Genomic DNA, 19,135 nt, shown 5'->3' with positions numbered 1-19,135 from the left:
GGAACAAGATACATATGAATAAATGTGGTTTGCTTCTCTTTAAAGTCAGATCTCTTAAATTCTTTCGCTTCTTTTTCATGAGAAATGCTATTTTAATTAAATTTTATTGCTACTTATTGCTTAATATATCCAGTTTAGATGTTTAAAATTGTATTAGTAATATTATGGTAATATAATTAGTTGTGTTAAATACCTGTATAAAGGGACAGTTGAGAACCATTTCCAGACATGAAATATACAATAGTGATAGATCTGATTGAAGGCTGGCAGAATGTCAAACTAATGAATCACTGAATGTAAGATTATGTCCACCCTCTCTGTTAAGACACATGGGGTGGAGTTTCTCCAACGTGTATAAAAGTCAATGCACTGTATTTCAAAACAGCAGAAAACATCTTCCTTAATAAGAAGCTCACTTTGGAACTAAAAACAGAAGTTTTGGATTAAGATGACAGCTCGAACAAATAGAGGAATACCTTTAAGTTCAGTAAGTACTTATGAGTTTTACCTAGACTAAATCATAACCACTGTAGCAATAAACATTAAGAACTTTTGTTGTTTTAAATTACAAATAGATATTACATGTGGACTGAATAAGTGTGTGTTGTGTAAAAAAAAACTGTTGAAACTGATAAACTAAAGTACATCTGTCAGGGTACAGTTTCATTTCTAGTAACATTATTACCTTTTTGTTGGTAGAATAACTTTCACTTTCATTTCATCAGAGCTTTACTCAGGCAGTTGTGGCTGTTCTTCAGTCAGGAAAAACCAGCAGAGGCTGTGTAATACAGTAGGTTTTTAATGTCTAGAAGCAGTGTGTGTGCAAATCATGTCTGTAATCTATTCCATTTAGACTTTAAAAGTCACCAATATTGTCTACCTAATACTACAATTAATTAGAACTTAGGAATTAAAGCTAAAACTGGTGTAATATGACTTTGTTTCTTTGTACCTACAGAATTTTGAACTACTATACAGTAGTTACTATTGTGCAACATGTGACAGGCTGCTATCAGAATTTTTTCCCCTAGTTAACATGGGGAAATAAATATATATAAAAAAATACCCTAAGGCTGGCTTTCAAATGGCACAACAGCAATGTGTTTGTCCTGTAAAAAAAAAATATTGCTAGTCATCTGTAACTGAAAGCCTCTCCCTGTTAGTCACAATGTTTGAGGGCAGGGCAGATGTGTGAGGGCAGATACTACTTTTATCCATTTTTAATATTGCCTTATGGTTCAGAGTCCTATGTAATAATGAGAGTAATATGATAAATATTGTCATATTGTCAGTAACAGTGCCAAAATTTCCTAAAGCAAAATAGAATGTTAATTACATAAATTGAACAAAAACTTTTAATTACTTTTCTAATAACAATTATTATTATTTTTTTTGCGTTGCAATTCGATCTGTATGGAATCTATCTATAAATTACTACTGTATATGTTGCTCTTAACTGCCTTTTGTGTTGAAACTTAATGTTCGTATATGTTTTTTCTCTTGAAGATTAATCCACGATATCTGCACTCAAACTCCACTAGCCACACCTGGCCCTTCAGTGCTATAGCAGAACTCATCGGTGAGTCAATACTTTCACTCCTTTTTTCTTCCACTGCATACATCCGATTGGACCATTTTTTGAGAATTTAATCTTCAACATTCTGAACTATAAAAAATATTCTGGTGGCTTGAAAAAGGCAAGTATAAGATTAACCGTTAAACAGAATGTACATTTTGTAGACAACAAGGAAATAAAATATGTATGTATCTGAATCTAAACAGAGAATGCATTTTTTGAGATTCTTTTGTGAGTGTGCATACATGCTTGTATGCTTTTATTTTTATAATACTACTTGTTTTTATAATACTTATGAGCAGAGGAAGAAGTTCAAGCACATCTCTTAATTGTGTTGAAATGTGTCTTGTCTTACTGCATGGTGGTACATGTCAGGCATGTTAAGCAAAATGAAGTGCAGCCATGTTAGTGCAAGCATCAGGAACAGCATGTTGTGTTGAAATTGCTCATGAAAGAAGACGTAAAACTGATTGACATTTACAGAAGACTTTAAGCACAGGATGGTGATAAGACACTTTGCCAGAGTAAAACATTTGAATGACGCGAATGTTTTGAAGAAAATCATAAATCAAAAAATGACAATCCCACTGCTGTTTCTGCAGTGACAATGATTTGAAACATGCAGTTCGATCATGTCTCTGGCATACAGAAAAAACTTCCTAAAGTACATTGACAGTAGTCGAGCACTAATGAAAATGCAGGGATAAGTGCATACTGTATTAGCTGGGGATTATATAAAGAAATAAAAGTAGCTTTACTCTCATAACTGTGTTATGTTATTCTACACACTAGTGCATGCTTTGAATATCTTTATATTTTCTCACCTGTAAATTTGACTTAGCAACATTTGACGTTATTTATTTATTTATTTTCTTTTCCTTGTTTTTTTTCCTACTGTCAGACAATGCTTATGACCCAGATGTCAATGCAAAACAATTTTGGATAGATAAAACCTCAATCAAAGAACAGGCTTGCCTTATATTTATGGATAATGGAAAAGGCATGGATTATGATAAGATGCACAAAATGCTCAGGTAGGACTGCGATCATGCTGGCATTATCCTTTAAAGGGCAAATAAATCATCTGGCAATTAAGATTTGTTAATGTGCAATATACAATCTCTCTCTCTCTCTCTCTCTCTCTCTCTCTCTCTCTCAGTTTTGGTTTCAGTGATAAGAAGACAGTAAAAGGCCATGCCCCAGTGGGCCAGTATGGTAATGGTTTTAAGTCAGGCTCCATGCGCTTGGGGAAGGATGCAATCGTCTTCTCAAAGAAAGCTGGCACCATGTGTGTGGGTCTATTGTCACAGACTTACCTTGAGAAGATAAAAGCAGAAGATGTCATAGTACCTATTGTCGAGTTCACCAGCACTGGACACACAGATGATATCCTTTACCTATCCTTTGGAAACAGATAGAGAGATGGCTTGATATAATAGGAATGTTGAACAGCAGCACTATACAGTTACTGACACAAAAGGTTAAATAAATGCTTTTTGAGAGTTTAAAGATCTTCTGTGCTGTTTAATCCTTAACCTCCCTGTTTACTCGGTGTTGCACCAGAGTATGAGGAGTCCCTTCATGATATCCTGACACATTCTCTGTTTAACACAAAAGAAGACCTGATGTCTGAGTTCAGTGTCATTGATGGGCTGTGCAACAAATCAAAAAGTGGAACCCGCATCATCATCTGGAACCTACGCAGGTGACTTTTGTGAAAACACACACACATACAGTACACACCCAAGGGGCAGTTAAAATTGGGGTTCCAGGGACAGGGGGGTTTGTGCAGTTGGTCTTTAACATATTGAATGCCTGCTCTTCCTTGGCTGTCCAGCAGACCTTCTCCAGCATTCCTTTCCAGTGGTCGAATTTGTAAAAAGAATTCAAGGGGGATGGTGTATGGAATTATTTTATTTTATTTATTTATTTTCATAACTAACCATACAAAATGATTTCAAAACATATCAAATAGTTAATAACAGTTTTATTAACAAAATGTAAGCTTAATTAAGTCATCTTAGAGCCATCAAAACACATGCATTAAACATTGTCAAAACTATCATTTGATCCTTTCCATGGCTTTTATCTGAGGAGCATTATAAGAGTAGGATAAAAATCTACATAAAAGTTAGAAATTAAAATCTACATAAACATTAGAAATTAAATAATTAAATTTAATAGTACTGTATGCACCAGTCTCTCTCTCTCTCTCTCTCTCTCTCACACACACACACACACACACACACACACACACACACACACATACACACACACACACAAATCATCAAATTACTATTATGGCATTTAAAATTTAATGTTTTACCCTTTTGTACCCAAGCATGTAGATGTAGTAGCCACAAAGTCTAATGAAAAAACAAAACCTCTTCTTTAAATTGAGAATGAAATTACACAAATTGGGTAAAGCTGTCAATCATTTCATTTTATAACTTAGATTCGTACACATTCACATTTTATACAAAGGGGATGGTTTTTGTCATTTTTTCAACAGGGAAAGATGCCATCCCCCCTCAAATCGAGCCCTGGTCCTTTTTTCATGGATATGATAGGGGTGCTGCCACAGAGGAGAAAAAAGGCACAAAACATAGATAATAATTTGCCAGCCCCAAAAAGGCACATCTTTTCGTTGTTGGGTGGAATCAAGATTGGATTGCCTCCAATTTCTTCTTCTTTTCTTCTTAGCATGTCGCACCCAATGTGATACCCTAAGTAATGTGCCTCGGTTAGCTCCAAATGTCACTTCTGGGGGTTAGCAGTGAGATCTACTTTCCGCAGCTTGCCCAAGATCTTTCAGAGGTGGTGTAGATGATTCTCCCAACTACATGAATGGACCACAATGTCATGCTTTGGCCTTCAGTAGAAAAATGGTGTAATGGTGGCTCTGTTCAGTGGCATAGCAAGAGAGAGACAAGGGCTGAGGAGAGCAGTATGGGTTTGATCTACTTTTTTAAAAAATTAATACGGTACAGCTCAGTGCACTTGTGCTTACCCGGCTGTTGCAGACAATAGTTAGGCCCGACTCTTTCCACAACGCTGAAGGGTCCTTGCCACTGGGCCAGAAACTTACATGTAGCACTGGGGAGAAGCAACAATACATAGTCACTCACCCTGAACTTCTCTGAGCCAGCCGGTCTTAGGCTTGCTTCTGCTCCCCTGTTGCCTTTGCCATGTGCTGTTGTTCCAGAGAGGGAACTTTATTAATGTTTAATTTTAGGTCTTGATAGAGAACTCCCTAACTCTAACCCTAACCCATATTCAGTAACTGATCAGAATGGAGAGGGCTGCTTCTCCCAGGCTTTTTTGGCTACATCAAACAGACCATGATGGGACGTGAGGCAGCATCTGGTCTCAATTTCACCCGATTTCATTTACCCACCCAGGAGAATCTGTTTTAGTTTTCGGTTAACTATTTCGACCAAGCCTGTTGGTCTGCGAGTGGCACACTGTCATGACATGTCACTGTCAGCAATCTGCTTGATCTGCAACAGCCTGCAGAAATTACACGTGAGTTTTGACATGAATGGCGTACCTAGGTTGGTGAGTATTTTTTTTGTGGAGGCCGGCTCTGCAGAAGAGCTGCTCCAGCTCTCTCACGATGTTCTCTGAGGTGGCTTTCCTCAGTGGGACTGCCTCGGAGTAATGCGTGGCATAATCCACCTTAACTAGGAAGTGCTTGTGACCTTTTGCAGATTTGGGTCAGACCAGATCCATGCCAACCCCCTTGAAGGGTATGTTAATGATCAGCAGTGGAATAAGCGGAGTGTGGGTGGGCTTAGCAGGTGCTGTTAGTTGACAGGGGGGTCAGCATTGGCATAAGTTGCGTACCTCCTCATTGATCCCCAGCCAGTGAAACCGATCCTTTATTTTCTAGATGGTGTTTCTTACTTCCAAATGGTCCCCAAAGGACATGGAATGCACAAGGTTCGTTATAGTGTCCTCCTTTGCCATTAAGAGATCACAGTTAGTCTCATGTAATTTGTTTTGATAGCACAGAAGGTTATTTTTAAGAATGAAATAAACTGCTGGCCAGGGCTGCGGGGCTACTCCACAGATACTGTACATGCAACAAAAGTCTTTATAGTCGTCTAACTTAATGTTATGAGCGGCGTATATACAGTATGTGTGTGTGTGTGTGTGTGTGTGTGTGTGTGTGTGTGTGTGAGAGAGAAAAACTATTATTTAGGCGACATGCACCACTTGTGCTATGCTGCAAAAAGACAGATACTGTATCTACTTATTTATCTATTAATAGAAACCTGAGAAAAGGGTCAGATTCTAAAATTATATTATAATATGTAACTAATGGTTACACTTTAAAATATTCTGTTGCAGAACATCTACAGAAAGCCTGGAATTTGACTTTGAAAGGGACCGCTATGACTTGCAGATTCTTTCTGATGTGTACGAGAGCACCAGGGGGACAAAAAAGCAGCAGGCAGGGACTATCATGTCAGTGCCAGAAAGTGAATATTCATTGCGGGTGAGATTTCATTTATGGAATTTGCAAATTATTAATTGTTAGAGGTCACTAGTTTAGTTTGCTGAGATAACAGCGTTCTTCCAGGAACAAGATATACAGTAAGAATTAATTTAATCTTCATTATTATTTGGTTCCAGACAAAAATCTAATCAATTTCCATCAGGTAGAAGAAGAAATAGAAAATCAAAATCAAAGCATTTACAGGGAAAACAACATTCATAGATAAAACACAACCTTTTTTATAGATAAACACAACCACAATTCATAGATAAGACAACACCTTACAATGTGTGATAGAGGTCAACCATGTAAAGTATATATGAAATAGGGGCGTATGAGCGATTGTGAGATTAAAGCTGAAGTTCTTGATTTACTGTAGCTCACATCTTTAGTGTTTCATTTCGAATTTAATGTTATAGTGTAAAGAGGCCAAGAGTCAAAAGGCTCAACATTGTTCCAATATTTATGAACAACACTGTCTTTTATAACCTCTTATATGTATGTAATCAAGTTTGTGTTTATTTGATTCAGGCATACTGTAGTATCTTGTACCTGAAGCCAAGAATGCAGGTCATCCTTCAAGGGCAGAAGGTTGAGGCTCAGTATGTCACTAAAACTCTAGCAAATGTGTTAAAAGACTCATACAAACCTGTGTGTAATCCTACCCTTGTATCCTTATTCCAAGTATTAAAGCAGCAGAAAGTGTGAGAAAATAAGCACTCAGTTATCTTACAACCCATTACAAATGCTGTGTTCCTTAAGTCTTTCTCAGAAAAAGGGAATAACAATCTCATTTGGCTTCAATACAAAGAACAAAGATCACTATGGATTGATGATGTACCACAAAAACCGCCTCATCAAAGCCTATGAGCGTGTTGCCTGTCAGCGCAGGGTAAGGACTGTACAGTTTATATAAGTTTGATGTTTGTCTGTAATAATCTGCATACAGGCACAGAATGGGATGGGAAAACCAAGCAAGAATATGAAAATATTTTTAAATTCATTTAGTGTTCATAATGTTGTGTCAACAGGCCAACAGCACAGGAGTGGGAGTTATCGGAGTGATCGAGTGTAACTACCTTACACCAACTCACAACAAGCAGGACTTTGACAGTACAGATGAGTATAGGTGTGTTTGAGGTAAAATTTCTAGATGACGTCTGGCTTGCATGTAAAATGTGAAGGAATTTATTTCAGTTTCACAAAGTTTTTTTTTTTTTAGTTTTAAAAATATGATAGTAACAAGGGAACACAAAATACAAATCCATTTTCATCAAGATCTTCTGAGAGTATGGCCTCTAAATGTCGCAGTGGTAAAGTGTTTGCCCTATGATCCGGAGATCGCTGGTTCGGTTCCCGGGTGATGCTGTAACCTCTCGCAGCTGGAGGTCTAGAGAGAACTGATTGGCTGAGCTCTCTCAGAGGGGCTGGATGAGAGGTACTTTGTGCACCCACATTAATCACGGCTCTACAGCCAATCAGAAGCATCTGTGAGCTCACGCAAGCAGAAGGAGCGGACACGTGGTTCGGAGGAAACATGTGATAGTCTTCGGCCCTCCCGACTGAGTGGTAGGAGTAGCCTTAATGTGGGAGCCCCCTAGTGATGAAAAGGAATTGGACACGAGTAAATTAGGGAGAAAATCGGGAAAAAAATCCCCCCCCAAAAAAAATATTTTCTGAGAGTCAAACAATCAATAAATACACTGAAAGGCACATTCAATTAGCCAGTTATTCTTTTTATCATTTTATTTTGTAGTGTTTACCAGGCAGCATGGTGGCTTAGTGGTTAGCAGTGTCGCCTTGCACCTCCAGGGACCGGGTCCGATTACTGGCCAGATTCAATTCCCGCCTCCGTGTGTGTGGAGTTTGCATGTCCTCGGAATCCAAGGAGGCAGGAAATTCATAACGTGAGACAAAGTCGAGATCCGGAAGGTCAAAGCAGAATGAAATGCTGGAATACTGGGCATGGATAGCACACAATCTCAGGCGTTTTTGACGACATGTTAAATAGAGAGGTGTGATGATCTGTTATTGAGAACAGGTGTGTTTGGAATGATGAATGAGGCGGTGAAAAGCAAGGAGTGGGGCGGATCATGGAGCAGGAGTGAGCAGGTGATTATGACCTAGCTTGAGATGTAGGCGGGACATGGCATGCCATGATACTCCAGAGAATTAAAAAAGAGCTAATTATAATCTTTAGTAAATTTTGTAAAAAAAAAACAACAACAAAACAAACAAAAAAAAAAGGCTATACAGTACATCAGACATAGAAAGTTGCTCTTGGAAGTAGTTGGTTACTGTGAGCTCAGCTGGTATGCTGCATCGAGGCACGGCCTTGTCAAAGCATGTGTTCACGAAGGAATCAAATAATCAGACCAAGTAACACTATTCATTCTCTACACAGTGATGCACCCTAAACTGTAAAAAATTTGACCTAGGGTTTACTTAAAAAAATTATGGCAACAAAGTGACATCTAACATATTTAAGTAAATTTTACTACTATAATAATGAGTAAGAAACATAGGATAAATTATTTAAATGTAAGACAAAATATTTACAGTATTCAATTGTAAATGAAATCAAGTCTTTTATTGTGTTGCAATTAATATTAACTGTCGAAAATATAATGTATTCAGCATAAATATGTTAAGCTAAGTTAAATCATTTTAAGGAAAGTTTTACTTTTACTAAAAAAATGTGTTACATTCAATGAATATCTGAGAGAAATCTGGAAGAGATTGGTTTATTTTTATTGAATATCTGAGAAAAATTTACTAACATTAATTAAATATTTAAGTGAACCTGATTTACTTTTACATATAAATCCTTATCTGCACCTAAATACAGTTAAATAAAAAATCAAATCTACTCAATAATATTAAATGTCACATTGAAACAATTGTAATATTTCTAAGTTACTTACAGTAAATGCTTGTGCTGGGTTAATATAAAAACAACAGGATTAGCATTTAGACACCATTTAGACACCATAAACATTGTTCAACATTTTTTTTTTAAATGCAGCATCGGAAGCTGGTAAAATGGACAGTAACTGTATACTTTGTGTATCAAAAAAGAACATACTCCCACTATGTTACAATTACTGTTTTATCTGAAACATCAAGAGTTTTTATTTCATCATTAAAACTAGCAAACAGCATTATGAGACTATTACAAAGGTGGGCCATATTCATCATAAAGAAACATACAATATTCTGTTACTACACGTGTCCCCTTTAATTTAATATTTTATATTGAGCTCAATTTAAAACACAAAATGTAAATCTTTAAGTTAATTACTCACATTTAGTGCAACGGTTAACTGTTGCAGTTAGGCACTCAGTGTTGACGTCAGCTAATCACTTGTTAAAGTGTGTGTGTGTTGGGAGCTAACGTTGAAACTATGAAACATTGACTAGCCCGGCTGCCTCTTTAAAGAATATTATATACTATATAATGCACATTGTAATAAAATTCACACACTGAACTAACTACCATGCTAAGCTTGACTTTTAGCCAAATAAGAACAGAGCAGACTGAGAGGACATTGTTGCTTTAGAACAGACTGAGAGGAAAAAGCTTAACTGAATTTAACCACACAATAAAATTTGTATATTTCACAACTTTCTGTAAAAAAAAAAAAAAAAAAAAAAAAAAATATATATATATATATATATATATATATATATATATATATATATATATATATATATATATATATATATTAACTGCTACAAAATGATGTACATTATTTGTACATACTTATTACTTAGTAAACTAATCTCACCGTAAGATGCATATCCTGCAGCATGTGGCACCTTGTCTGGATGTAAAAACTTGTATGGCAGTCTTAAGCTAGTCTCTCTAAATAAGTAAAATTTACAAAATTTCTTTAGTTGTGACATGGCCAGAAAAATGTAATCAAAATAAAAAAAAAATTATAAAAAAAAATTAACTTGAAATGGAATTAATAAATAATCAGCATTTGTTTAAATCAGCTTAATTTGACTCCAGAATGCAGTTAGTAAACTTTATTATGCACTTGTCACAAATTTTAATTCAACAGTTGTAAATTAAGCCCAGTCCCACTTTATACAGTGTACAATACTGCAAAAACAGTCAAGATATGGTTTGGAAACATGATACTGTAAATGTTCAAAGTGTTGACTTTGCTCCCAAATTCCCCTGACATCAATGGGATGTGCTACAGTATATAAACAAGCTTACTGAAGGCCCTACCTTCTACCCTTCAGAATTTAAAATGATCTAATTAGATACCATGGCACACTTCCAAGAGATTTGTAGTTCAAGCATCGATGGGTCAAAGTTGTCTTGGAGGCACAGCGGACCTACACAGTATTAGGCAGGTGTTTTTAATGTTTTAATGGCTGATAGGTGTACAGGATGAGTATTATAAGTATGGTTCCCATGAGCGCCAACATGTACATATGTGGGTATACAGTGAGTTTAAAGATGCTATTTTGTGTCTGTGTAGGAGAACCTTGCTAAGTGTAGGTAGCAAGCTTGAGGATTATTGGAAAGAAGTACACCACAGATTTAAAGACTGCCCTGATGTTCTGGAGGATATTGTGTAAGTTTAAAATCACACACAGACACACACACACACACACACACACACACACGAAAAAAAAGTGTTACAGGAGCAGGCTTTTTGTTTGTTTGTTTTTATGTTGATGAGAGAAGCCAGTCTATTACACTCTTATCACAATAATGTGAAATATGACTTTAAAAAAGGGTTTGCAGAAATCCATTTGACAGAATCAATATGTGCTTGCATACAGTATCACACATTCTGTACTGTGTAATACAGTAGGTTGAGCTGATCTGCAGTAACCACTTCATCCTTGTCTTTGCTTTTGTGGTTTAAATTGCTTATTAGTATTTTATCAAACATAACTAAGTTATGATTAAAAATTAGACACTAAACATGAATGTTTTCCCAACTTCACATCACTGTCTTTGGCAAATCATGTAACTTCCATGTGAGTGACTTGCTACAGTATATCGTAGATGGTGATGGTGGTGGGGGAATCAAGTTTTGATTCTGTGTTGATACAGTAAAGGTCTACAAATGTTAAATGCAGGATCCAATAAACTTCATGGATATAGCTAAGATAATAAAAACATCTAATCAAGGAATAGTTACAAACAGAAAAAATAAAAGGACTAAGGTTGTGAATTGAATAAACAAATACAGTCAGTTCAGCACACACCTAAGAAACATGCTGAATAACTTGTTTGGTTGGGCTATTTATAGTAATTTAAGTTATTGTGTTATATACATGTTATACTGTAAGTTAATAGAGCTGTCTTTTTCACATGTCCCATTCCCTATTAAACTAGCCTCTTTTTGACCCAAAAACCAAGTCACATTTTCATGTCTTGTTCAACTGTATGTGGACAGGAAACAGCCAGACCAAAACTGGGTTCAGTGTGAACAGTGCTTGAAGTGGCGAAAACTTCCAGACTGTGTTGATATTGAGCGGCTCCCTAAAAAGTGGTTCTGCAAAATGAATTCTGACCCCCAATACAGGTGCGCCTCTCTCTCTCTCTCTCTCTCTCTCTCTCTCTCTATCTATCTATCTATCTATCTGTGTGTGTGTGTGTGTGTGTGTGTGTGTGTGTGTGTGTGTGTGTGTGTGTGTGTGTGTGTGTGTGTGTGTGTGTGTGTGTTAAATAACAGGAGTATTTAATATTTTCAGGAGTTGTGAAGCTGAAGAAGAGTCTGAGGATTCAGACGATGAACAACGGGGATACCAGAAAACCTACAAACAGGAGTGAGTATTGGATCATATTATTTGCTTTCTTTTGATTTATACGGTTATCTAATAAGCAATTTGTGTGGCAGCAGGATAATGTAAATAATAATAAATAAAAATTTTATTCAGATAGAAGTCAAGAGCTTCAGTTAATGTCCGCTTTACAATGAGAATGGGATAAATATATTTTAAGCATTAACATGGTTGTTAGTGCCAAAAAATATGACTTAAGTACTTCAGATAGTGCTGATCCCCTGAGATTTTCACAAACAACAATTTCTAGAATTTACACAGGATGGTTTGAAACAAAAAAACACATCTGGTGAGCGGAGGGTATGCAGGTTAAAATACCATGTTGATAATAGAGATCAGAGGAGAATTATCAGATGTCTGCAGTGAATTATATGATTCCTCTTTACAACTGTGGTGAGCAGAAAAGCACCTCGAAGTGCACAACATCCTAAGGTGGATCTCCTACAGCAGCAAAAGACCACACATGCTGCCCCTGTCAGGAAAAACAAGAATCTGATGCCGTCACTGCCACAGTTTCACTGTTTTTTTTAAATAATCTTTAATTGTCTATTCTAGTAATATTACATTTCATTGCACTACTACCATATGACTGGCTATTAGATAAAATACATACAGCAGTAAAAAGTTTGGTCCCACTGACTCATTCAATTATTTATATATTTATCAATTTATTTATTTATTTTTATTTTTTATTCTTTTAATATTGAAGAACAATGCTAAGCATATCCTCAGACTAAGTCCATTAAGTCAGACACTGAATGCCTCAATTCAAAGAGTGGCAACAGCACTGGTTCTCTGAACACTAACGGTGACCTCAGTACTGTATTCCTGTAGCCTGGCAGTGGCATCAATACTACATCAGTAAGGGGAGAGCAGAGGAGCTAGCATGACCCCCTCATTGGCTCTAGTAGTGCATTTTTGGCAAGGTTCACAGGCTTATCTGAAAATAGAAAGTAGTCAGGCCTTTCAGAAAACAGAAAAATATTGTTTGGAAAACAGCACAGAGTTTTTTGAGCTATCAGAAAACAGAGTATAGTTCTGAGGGCAGAAATCAGAAAACTTACAGCATAAAGGCTTCTCATCTGCAGAACCACCAGCAGTTAACATCCTACTTTCCTGTTCATTGTTTTTAAAATACACACTGGGAGACATTTGCACACTGTATAGACTTGGGAAAATACAGTTAATCCATTTTGGTCTACATAGCCTTTTGTACTGACACTTTGTTAACTACCAAGACCATAGAGGTGTTTCCAACCCAAAAACCATGGCTTGACAAGATTCTGTGGGCTTTGTTCAGAGCAAGACTGTCTACAGGTCAGGGGACAAGCTGGCTTACAGTAATGCCCAAAGTAAACTGAGAAAAGCATTAAAGAAGCCAAGCTCATGTCCTCGGCATGTAGATAGGTATTAAAACCATAACAGACTACAAGACTAGTACATCACTGACCAGCCATGACACCACACTTACTGAAGCCCTGAATCAGTTATTTGTGCACTTTAACAACCAATCCACACAGTGGAAACTCAACCACCACCAACATACAGTGATGGGTCTGTACTTGTCTTTGAGTGTCATAGGTGAGATTCACTCTGAGGAAGATTGACATTTCCAAAGCAGCAGGAGATCAAGCAATCAGGTCTCACAATGACTATCGTTACACAGACACCAATTATTATGAGGTTCTTTAAGAGCCCTGCTCTATCTCACATCTAAACCAACATCCCCACTGATCTGGAGAGCTACAGTACCAGTCTGCCTACCATGAAAAATAGATCAACAGAGGTTGCTTTCTCAATATCACTTCATGCAAGCTTTTCACATCTGGAGCATCCCAACACATATAAGGATGTTATTTGTTGACTTTAGTTCTGCACTAAATTCAATAGGCCCCCATAAACTTGTAAACAAGCTAAAAAAACTAGGATAAATCACCACACTCTGCCTCTGGATTGAATTTGAAATTTGTAGTCTCACTAATAGACTACACAATGTCAGGGTGGGCAAAGACACATGATCTACTCTCACTCTAAATACAGGAGCACCACAAGGTTGTGTCCTCAGTCTAGCCCTTTTCACCCTATTCACACATGACTGCACACCCATCTACCCCTTTAAAACTATAGTGAAGTTTGCTGATGACATGATAGTAATTATAGTGGTGCTATCAGGAAATTACAAAATACACTACAGAGAGGAGGGTCAACATCTGGTTAAGTTGTATTCGAATAGTGGCTTAGTTTTTAACACTGCTAAAACAAAGAAGATTTGTTTGTGGTTTATAGGAGAGCCAGACACAAATTATGCTTATAAATAGAGTAGGCCTACATAAGTAGTAAAGAGGTTAAAAGGGTCAAGAGCCAGAGCGTATTTGCTAAGTTAAGAGTTAAGTATTGAAGGTAAATTAAAACATTGAACTGAACAGAACAGAACTGGATTCACTGAGCTTCTCATCAATTAGGCACACATAAATAAAAACAGTCAAACAATGCAAGAATGAGACTGGCTGAAATCATGAGCTTAAATAAACACATTAATCAGACAGAGAAACATACTGTAAGACAGTGAAACAAACATCAAAATGATAAATAACCAATCCCACTTACTGTACTATAACCTCATATACACTTACTTATATAAATCATGATGAAGCAACTCTTGACAGTTCTTTGCATATTCAAACTTTTTGTTAAGCGTCTGGGGTTAGAGCACAGGGTCAGCAATTATACAGCATCCCTGGGCCTTAAGGGCCTTTCTCAAGAGCTCAACATCAGCAACTTGGTTGGAGCTGAGACATGAACCACCAACCTTCTGATTAGTAAGAGCCTCAACTCACTGAGATACCACTCCATATAACACATGTAATTATGTAGTAATAATAATAATAATAATAATAATAATAATAATAATTAAAACAGTGTTTTATATTTCAGATCTATCGAAGTACCACCCTTTGTTTTAATAACTTAAAGCTTTACAAACACTAGGCATTTTCTCTACAGGCCTCATGAGGTTTTTTAAAAAAAATAAAATAATAATAATTCTTACATTTTTATGTTAAGTGAATTTTTATTTTATTTTGTTTAGTCTTGAAGGCATTCCCATGGGCTATAAGTACTGGTTGAATGCCAATAGCGATAAACAACAATTTAAATTTAATATTTTCAGGATGTAAATGATTATACGAATTCTGAAGATTTGTTTGATTTTAGCTGAGAAGGATACAGCAAAAGCTATGCACATTTATTTCTTGATACTAAACTTGTTCATGTTTTGAGGGGCTTTTGTTAACCAATTTGTTCTTCAGATGTCACATCCATAATGCTGAAACTGCAAGGAACAAAACAAAAACACATGAATGGGTACGGGTGTCTACATTTGGCTGGTACTAATTTTATGTATGTGTTTTTAAACAGTGAGAAAAATCAGAAGATACAAGAGGAAAAGAGCAGTGAGCAGGTGATGTCATTTACAATGGTTCATCGTAATGGTGCATCAGTTGTCCCTAGTAGTACATTAGGATTGAGTTTTTTTTGTGTGTATTAATCCTGGCACAGCTCATTTTTATGTTAAGTTATGGCCTTAGTGCAGCTATTTAAATGTATGTGATGAGTTGTTCTATATTGCTTTAGGAAGATAACCCTCTGGGTTTTCTTTTGATTGGTCAGCTTTTGTTATTTAGTTTATCCTCTTCTATTGAGGAAAGTGCAGGCATCAGCTCTGATACAGCATCAGTAAAAATGATCTACTGCTTCGCAGGGCACCATGCATGCGCATATCCCCATCAACAGACGGTTTAAAGCCACTAATTCCTCTATCAGTGTGTTATTTAAAGGAGGGAGGAACATGCTGTTCCATCATACAATGATTGTCTAAAGTTGTGCATAATCCTTATATTAACTAGGACTGAAATAAATACACATACAGTAGTGATCACATTTTGTAGAACAGTCATCATTTGTAGAACTGTAATTGCTTGATTAATTAAATATTCATAGTTTTCAATGGTTCTGTATGCTTTATTTATATGTTTTTTCTCAGTAGAGCCCTATGAGATCCTGGCAAACACCATCCAGCTCTGACCTTATTTCCTCTTCTGACACAGAAACTGGTGAAGACATGTTTTATCTATGTACTGTATTTATCCCTTTGCATTTAATACTATTGTATTTACACTATTGTTGTAACCTGTGTTTTAACCCTTTAGGCTCCAGATCTCTTGATAACACTTCTGCTGACACTCAGGGCACTGCTCACTCTTCTACTCCCACTAGGTACTCTGCCACTTACTCTGTCTTATTCACCTTTAGTATAACATGGCATAAAGATACATTGAGTAATGAAATATTTTTGGTATTTCAGGAATAAAACAGCCCTGGTTCCAAATCAAGATGGCCCTCCTAAAAAGAAAGCTAGAGGAAAATGTTTTGGTACCACACCAGATAGTTTTCTGAATGATAGTGATGGTAAGGCAGCACAATTTAAGGAAACTGAAATAGCACAGATGGAGGATGGAGATGATGGAATTAACATGAGCACAGGGAAGAAGGAACAGAGCAATGAATTCACAAACATCAGCACTGAGGACCAGCAAAACTATGAAGTTCTGTATCTGCAGGCCATGGAGGAGATAAAGCAGCTCCAAAATAAGATAAGAGATCAAGAAAAAGAACAAAATGAAAAGGTTATTGTTATACACATTAAAATCTAGTATACTGTAAATTATCTAATTAAGTTGGCATTAAAATAAAAATGCATTATCAGTGATATAAGTTTATGACTTATTGCAATTCTTATCTGATGCACAGGTGGACAGGCTAGAAAATGAGAAACACACTTTGTTGACCAGCTATAAGAGCCTGCAGAATGATTTAGAGGGGATAAAAAAAGAAATTGAAAAGGTGAAGGTAATTATGGCAGATAAAGAGGTCCAGACAGATTTTCCCTCCTCCTATGAGGAAAGTACAGTAACTTCTGCAGAAGCCTCGAATTCAGGAAGAGAAAGAGACTCACAGGAGCAAGAGACACAGGACAGACCAGAGAATGGACACGAAAACAAAAACACACAATTATGCAGGTAAGATCTTCAGAAATGTTTGAAATATACAAGACAGTAGTATTAGAGTAAAATCTGTATTTTTTTTTATACAATAATAGTTTTTGTTTTTAAACTGTAGATTATTTTCAGTTTTAGATAGACGCCATAGTACCAAAATGTAACACAATTACTCAAACAAAATTTCTCTTCTTTTTAGTCTCAGATTAAGAGACCTCAGACAAAAAGTGGCCCGTCTCCTGGTCACCTTCATTCCTGCACTGGACCTGCAGCAGGTGAATTACGATTGTGACGTCATCGATGAGATTCTTACTCAGGTTATAGAAGAGAAAGAGGCAGCCTCTTCATAAAAACAGTGATGATCAGAAGAGGACAATCTTTTAAACACGTTCAAGAATTGGTTGGTTCATATAAAAATGTAAAAAAAAATGAATAAAAAAAACAGAAGTACTTAATGTGCCTGACATATCTTGATTCATATCTTGTATATATATTTTTTTTTTTCATTGTTGTCAGGGTGTGAGGGTAACCAGAAAAAAAATTAAGGTTCATTCTCAAATTACATAGATGTGTCTTATTTATTTATAGAGTTATTTATTTTATCATATGCTATTTATTTATTTATTTAATTTTTAACACTTTGGAGTTCCATATATATATATATATATATTTAATCATTCCCACTTTTATATCGTAAATAAATAACATAATTTTATGTGTGTGCATGCAGGATGTGGATGTGTTGTATGTCACAATTTGTGTGTTCACAATAACACTGACAACATTAACTACAGTGGCTTTGTACTGTAGTTAGCACTGTCGCCTTGCACCTCCAGGGTCTCAGTTCAGTTCCCACCTCGGCATCTGTTTGCATGAAGTTTGCAAGTTCTCCCCATGCCTGGTGGTTCCTCTGGGTATTTCGGTTTCCTCCCACAGTCCCAAGACATGCAGATTAGACTAATTCACCAAATTGTAGATGTTGACTGTAGGTCCTACCACAGTTATAAAATGGGAATAAAAGCATTGGTTATCGCCATTGGCCTCCACAGTCCCTAGCTACAGAGTCTCCAGGACTACAGAGATTTCCATATGGATAGATGGATGGAAAATCAGTCACATTTGTGGTGTCAGCAAGTTTTTACAATAGCAATTCTTTTGTTTATCATAATTTAACCATGAACCTATATGATATCATTTAATTATTTACCAATACAATATTCTTACTGTTATTACTAGTGTTAATTTTTACTTTTAAATACATTTTATGCCATTACATTACTATACTACATGGTCCTTTTTTTTTTTTTTTTTGCTTTTTGTCTATAACGCAAGCAGTTTTGGTACTTTGAGGTTTTGCTGTCAATGTGTTTTCCACAAATGTGTGTGTGTGTGTGTGTGTGTGTGTGTGTGTGTGTGTGTGTGTGTGTGATGGGTCATTGCCAGGGTGACTTGGCAATACATATTTAATTGTAACAAATGTATATTTGTATAAAAAAAATAATTTTCTGCAGTATGAAGTAATGTCGTGTAGTAATATTAGACATTGCATCCTAAAAAATACTGGGTTAAAAACAACCCAGTTTGGGTTGTTTTTAACTCAGCAGCTGGGTAAATATTGGACTAACTACATGCTGGGTTAATTTAACCCAGCAAAATGGGTCATTTGTTTAACCCAGCAAGATGGGTTAAATATTAAACCCAAATGCTGGGTCATATTTAACTATAATGCTGGGTTAATTCTACCACATAAATTGACCAAATGTTTTACCCAGATGTTCATTTGAACATTCATTTGGAATGTTGGGTTAATTCTACCTCACAAATAGGTTAATATTATTTTCATGTTTTACAGTGAATCTGTAAAAAAAAAAAAAAAAAAACTACCCATGTCTATTAAACAGTTAAGTCACTTTGATTTACTGGTCTATTACAAAAAAAAACTTCCAAGTTTTGCTAACCATACATATATGCAATAAACAACATCCTATTAAATGTTCACAGAAAAAAAACATTTATTTTTCAAAAGCACAAGAGCAGATAATCAACAGCGACATCATTACTATACTATTACTCATAAGGGCAGAATGGAGTAATAACACAAATAGGCTGAGGCAGCTTCTACAGAGCAGGATCTCTTTGTGACATTAGATATTGTGGCGTTTTTACGCCGGGAAGAATGCTGGAGAG

The 19,135-nt window shown here is 36.1% G+C and overlaps 1 protein-coding gene across 1 annotated transcript; it reads left to right on the top strand.

Moving 5' to 3' along the window:
• Positions 1-368: 368 nt before the first annotated feature.
• LOC128524331 (MORC family CW-type zinc finger protein 3-like) lies at positions 369-17,392 on the top strand. The gene is made up of 18 exons (XM_053496862.1): positions 369-487; positions 1,507-1,579; positions 2,478-2,610; positions 2,736-2,962; positions 3,125-3,281; positions 5,930-6,077; positions 6,609-6,746; positions 6,850-6,969; positions 7,109-7,206; positions 10,574-10,669; positions 11,504-11,632; positions 11,802-11,876; positions 15,309-15,351; positions 15,937-16,003; positions 16,100-16,166; positions 16,255-16,576; positions 16,701-16,969; positions 17,148-17,392. Exons 1-18 carry the CDS (start codon positions 449-451, stop codon positions 17,296-17,298), a joined length of 2,352 nt encoding a protein of 783 aa, XP_053352837.1. The 5' UTR covers positions 369-448; the 3' UTR covers positions 17,299-17,392.
• The last annotated feature ends 1,743 nt before the right edge of the window (positions 17,393-19,135 follow it).

Source organism: Clarias gariepinus, chromosome 5, assembly GCF_024256425.1.
Source record: "Clarias gariepinus isolate MV-2021 ecotype Netherlands chromosome 5, CGAR_prim_01v2, whole genome shotgun sequence".
In the NCBI taxonomy this organism is placed as follows: domain Eukaryota; kingdom Metazoa; phylum Chordata; class Actinopteri; order Siluriformes; family Clariidae; genus Clarias; species Clarias gariepinus.
The sequence above is the reverse complement of the archived record's forward strand: the minus strand, read 5'-3'. Positions and strand labels throughout refer to the sequence as shown.

Coding starts and splice junctions, on each gene's coding strand:
- LOC128524331 (XM_053496862.1), top strand. CDS start 449: ATGACAGCTCGAACAAATAGAGGAATACCTTTAAGTTCA. Junction 1,580..2,477: donor TGCTATAGCAGAACTCATCG/GTGAGTCAATAC, acceptor TCCTACTGTCAG/ACAATGCTTATGACCCAGAT. Junction 7,207..10,573: donor GACAGTACAGATGAGTATAG/GTGTGTTTGAGG, acceptor GTGTCTGTGTAG/GAGAACCTTGCTAAGTGTAG.